This window comes from Vigna angularis, chromosome 7, assembly GCF_016808095.1.
Source record: "Vigna angularis cultivar LongXiaoDou No.4 chromosome 7, ASM1680809v1, whole genome shotgun sequence".
NCBI classification, from domain to species: Eukaryota; Viridiplantae; Streptophyta; class Magnoliopsida; order Fabales; family Fabaceae; genus Vigna; species Vigna angularis.
The window spans coordinates 35,551,676-35,556,474 of NC_068976.1; the positions used below are offsets into that span (position 1 = coordinate 35,551,676).

The following is a 4,799-nucleotide window of genomic DNA, read 5'->3' on the forward strand; positions in this document are numbered from 1 at the left end:
TCTTATGGTGTCTCTCACTATGGTAAACTCAATGTCATCCTTTGGACTGTAAAGAAATGACATAAACTTGAACAACAAAAATTGAGGAGCCAGACATAAACGTAAATAATAGAGATCACATGCACCAGGGAAATTATTCTAAAGCTACAATATTGATCAAAGATCTAAGTAACAAGGTATACCTGATAAGTAAGTCAAGTTCAATTTGACGATCTAATGCTTGTGATGCTCCTCTAGCACGGGTTTAAGCCAAAGCCTCGCTATGGAGCCATTTCAGTGAAATAGTTGCTCTGGCTATTCATCAAGTTCATAAAAATTAAAATGGAAACAGAGGAGAAAAACGTGTCATTGATTCAATTCAGTAAACAGTTCTTGAAATTGTTATCTACTTAATGATATACAAAGTAAGCATAATTAAGCTATTAACCTAAATTTAGCTAGAGTTGTGTGAAACTCATTTATAGGTGTACTTTGAGAGAAATTTAGCACAACATAATGACATGTCATGTAAATGACATATCGGTAAGAATATATAAAACCATTGTAGTGCATGCTTACAGTGTTTCCAATGAATGCTGGCGCATTTGGTGGCTGAAGCAAAAACTAATATGCATTTTCACCTTCAACTTGTAATAGTTTGATGGGAACATAAGAAAAATTGCCACCAAATAATATGAAGACAAACAATGTTCAATTTGCTTGGGACAAAACAAAAAAGACAAGTACAACACCTTTAAGTAAGATAACCATGCAAGAGGATCAATATCAGAAGTAGGTACTACCCTAGTGCTACATTCTAGTACAACCTGAGTTTCCAAAATTGCATGAGTTTTCATACGAACTCTTGAAACACGAGTTATGATGCAAAAGCTTGAAAAGAAAAAAAAAAAAATAGACAACAGAAATGTGCATGAGATATATGTTACCTTGGTTAATAAGCCGTCATTTCGCTCTATCATTTGTAAAATAGTTTTGTCCTTTGTCTTGAAAGATTTTAATATTTTGTATATTTTGAAATACTTTAATTTTGTGCCACGTGTAACTAAACTTTATTTATTTATGTTTTTATATATTTTTTCTATCTATAAAATTATATTTGATCGATACTTCACTTGTAATATAAGATGGTTTAAATATTCTATTTTCTTATATGATGTTACAACTTTAAAGCTATATTTACAAAATTTACAATTAAAAGTATCAATGTAAAAACATTAAAATATACTGAAATAAAAGAAGAAAATAGAAAAGAAACTGGTGAGAAGAGACTTTTATATAAAATGAGAAGTAACTTTTTTTTATTGAGTTACTATGTAACTAGATCCTCTTGTGTGTGCGTCCATATAATAATAATATAATAATAATAATAATATAATATTCGTGTAATAATAATATAATAAACACGATTAGCACACAATCGACATCTACTTTCTTTAATATTGTAGCCAGAATCTATAAAATTGACTCTTTCCTTAAATTATATAAATTGCAGTAAAACCTTATGTAAGTTCTTGAAATTGCAGATAACAATCATAGAAATCTATCTTTAAGCACATGTAATAAGGTTTTCCAAATCAACCAAAAATAGTTGATGTGATATTTTCAAAACAATTGAAACATCAAATTCAACAGAAGAAAAATAAAGAATATAGAGAGAAATTTAACAAGATAAAAAAGGATGCCAATGCAATTTACTATTGTAGGATAGAGACTATATTATCAACATATTTACACAAAATTGTGGTTTATACATCCAAACTCCAAACACACACACATCATGTTATACAAAATTTATATACAGCTATGTACAAATTTGAGTACACGATGAAGCATTCAACCAATTACATCATATTTACATGAACGAATTGCAAGTTCCAAAGTCACACATGAATAAACCTCATTCAGTCATAATTTTTGGACTCTCCAAGGAAGAAAGCAGAACAGCAGCAGTTGCACATCATTCTCAGTGCCAAAGCATCACATTCACATCTCCTCCTCTTCTTATATTTCAATTAACAAAGACTCAATGTTAACCAATCATATTCTGACATAACATCAAAGCCCTTTTTTTTCTTTTTACAATATTTACATTATACAATGATTTATTGGCTATGGACCACCAAAGAGGAATTTTCTGAGGAAGTGTAGGGATCACAATGATGAATGGTTGTGCATCAGGTATTTCTAAGAGAAGAGAGCCAGTCTTCCACATATTTTTTGCTCTCTGCACACAAGGGAGAAAAAGCATAAATGTTTCAACTCTAACCCCACCAGAAGAGAAATCTAAATGCTATGTAATCAACCACAAATTTATGCACAAAGTCCAAATTAACATTAACTTCACAAGTCACATCACATATCATACTAGATATAAGTCCAATTCATGTCGTTATTGTTGATTCCAGCTAATGGACCATCAGGGTAAAGGCAGATTCATAAATCCAATGGCAAATCTTATTTTCGTTTCAAAACAAGAAAACTTAGTATGATTATTGAATAAAAAGGTTCAGGCTAAAATCGTTTCACACCCAACTCATGTTTATCTCCTATGGACCTTAAATGTAAATGCAGCAACATTGATGAATTCTCTTTGTATCTTAATCTTCGTTTATAAAAATGTGAAGTAACTTCCTCTCAAAAAAAATGTAATAGAAATAACACTAAATGCAAAATGGTATGCTTCAATCTGGTAAAGTTTAACCAAAAAATATATTTGGCTAATCTTGTTCTTAACTAATACAAATTCATGGTGGACTTCAGCAGCTGCTGGAACCAATTTGACAGAAATCAGTATGACAATCACAAAGCCAACAAAAATTAAAGACAAACCAACATTTTGTAGAGCTTTTACTTTTTTTACTAATATTTATTTGTTCAATCAAAATTCATGTATTCAGATACTAAATTGCCAATGATTTATTAACCAAAACAGACAGAGAAAACCAATTCAAAAACAGCACAAATGTAACTCCAAAAGATGTGTTAATAAAAAAACTCACCATCTGAATAACTATCTGGAAAATTCCCAACACCCCTCAGCAAATTGCTTTTTGGATCCTCCACTATTCTCCCATAATCTCGTCCATAACAGGGAACCAACACAGCAAAACTGTTATCTGTTTCATCATCACTTGGGAAACCAGGTCCATGAGGCTCTAACCAGCCAATTGACCAGTCAGAATCATCAGATTCAGAACCAGAAACACATCCACCATCAGATGGAACCAGAACAACATCATATTCCCTATCCACCTTCCTCTCTTCCCTACTGTGCCATTTGCGCTTCACCTTTCTCGATGAGGAACCCATATTCGTCTGAACCAAAGGAAACCTCAAAACATCTGATTCCCACAGATTCGAATCAGCAGAAGAATTTATAGAAGATCCATTTGAGATTCTTGGCTCTTGATGCTTCCCACTCCACAACCACCATGAGAGGTTAGTAAAAGCCACAGACATTTACACGACTGTGTCTCGATTTCTTGCAGCAAAAACTCTTTCTGAGCAATGAACACAGCCTCTTCTTGAACAAACAGCAGCTCTGGTTAGGGAATCCTATTAAGAACTCAGTTAGCAACCATCTAAATTGAAGTGAAAACAATTTTCACAACAGAAAATTAGGAAATCGAATGACTACAGAAGCTCCTGAGCAAAAACAAAAGCTAATAAAAAACCGAGTTGTTTAAACAAGCATACTCAGAAAATGATTGGTGACACTTGAATTTCAAACGCCAGAAGCCAGAAGAGCCGAATTTTCTAGCTGCGTTATTCACAGGCTTTCCACCTCGGAAAGAATGACTAACAAGTCATAACAAAGGGCAATTCAAATCATTAAACAACCATTTGTTACTAGTTATAACAAAAGGCAATAGCCGCAAACATTGTATATACACCAAAAACCAAAACCAAAACATTAATAGTACTCCAAAGTACATTGAATAAAGACACCCATTTTTTCTCAACAAGAATCGAGAGGAATAAACTCATCTTGACACATAATCCAAACAATGACAGATTCAAAACAACAACCAAACTATTCACAGCAAGAACAAAAAATAGCAAACCTCAAAGTAGCCACACAAACAAACTCCCAACGTGGCCACCATCAAGGTAACCGAACCCATTTTTTACCCCCAAAACAATTACGCATGTAAACATTTCAATAAACGCAAAAAACGTGTCTTTCCTCCAAAATCAGATAAAAGAGGTTGAAAAACAAACAACCCACAAGCTGAAACGACAAAAGCACGAACTTTTGCTAAAGATTCAATCATTCGGAGAATCCACAAACCGCTATTTTAGGAAAGAAAAAAAAGTGAAAACAAGGAAGAGAGAAACGCTATTAATCAATCAGTGTATACCTCAAAAAGGTTAAATCCTCAGAAAGTAAAATCTGTTATTCAAAAAATGTTATGGGAAACGAAGCTTTCACGAATAACATTAGGCTTTTAAGGGAAAAAGGGTACACACAGATAGATTGACAGAGAAGAATGAGAAGAAAAACAAGTCGCAATTGCTATACAGTTTCCAGATACCGTTGGATGATTCCAAATCATACGTGTTACCTTGAGAACCGTTGGATCTGTCCGATCTGTTCCAGTAATAATTCACTTGGCACAATTCGCAATACTATCAAGTAAAAGAGCGCCACGTGGGTGATGAAGAGAAGAAGATGACAAAGAAAGTATTATCCGCTGAGCCGGTTCCACGATAAAGATGATGCTAAGTACACGTGCCGAGTGTGGGTAGGTGTTTGGCTTGGAGGAAAAGGTGGCGGTCAAAGATGTGGTTGTGGTTGG

At 33.6% G+C, this 4,799-nt stretch overlaps 1 protein-coding gene across 5 annotated transcripts; it reads right to left on the reverse strand.

The window, feature by feature from the left end:
- Nucleotides 1–1,677: 1,677 nt before the first annotated feature.
- On the reverse strand, nucleotides 1,678–4,510 carry LOC108336296 (uncharacterized). 5 transcript variants are annotated; one of them, XM_052880786.1, is made up of 4 exons: nucleotides 4,362–4,483; nucleotides 3,697–3,798; nucleotides 3,000–3,541; nucleotides 1,678–2,224 (listed from the first exon to the last, which is right to left on the reverse strand). In XM_052880786.1, exons 3-4 carry the CDS (start codon nucleotides 3,457–3,459, stop codon nucleotides 2,175–2,177), a joined length of 510 nt encoding a protein of 169 aa, XP_052736746.1. In that variant the 5' UTR covers nucleotides 3,460–3,541; nucleotides 3,697–3,798; nucleotides 4,362–4,483; the 3' UTR covers nucleotides 1,678–2,174. The 5 variants fall into 5 exon arrangements, with proteins under 5 accessions (XP_052736746.1, XP_017428187.1, XP_017428186.1 ...); XM_017572698.2 differs by having other exon boundaries at nucleotides 3,000–3,555; XM_017572697.2 differs by lacking the exon at nucleotides 3,697–3,798 and having other exon boundaries at nucleotides 3,000–3,555; nucleotides 4,362–4,510.
- Between the last annotated feature and the right edge of the window lie 289 nt (nucleotides 4,511–4,799).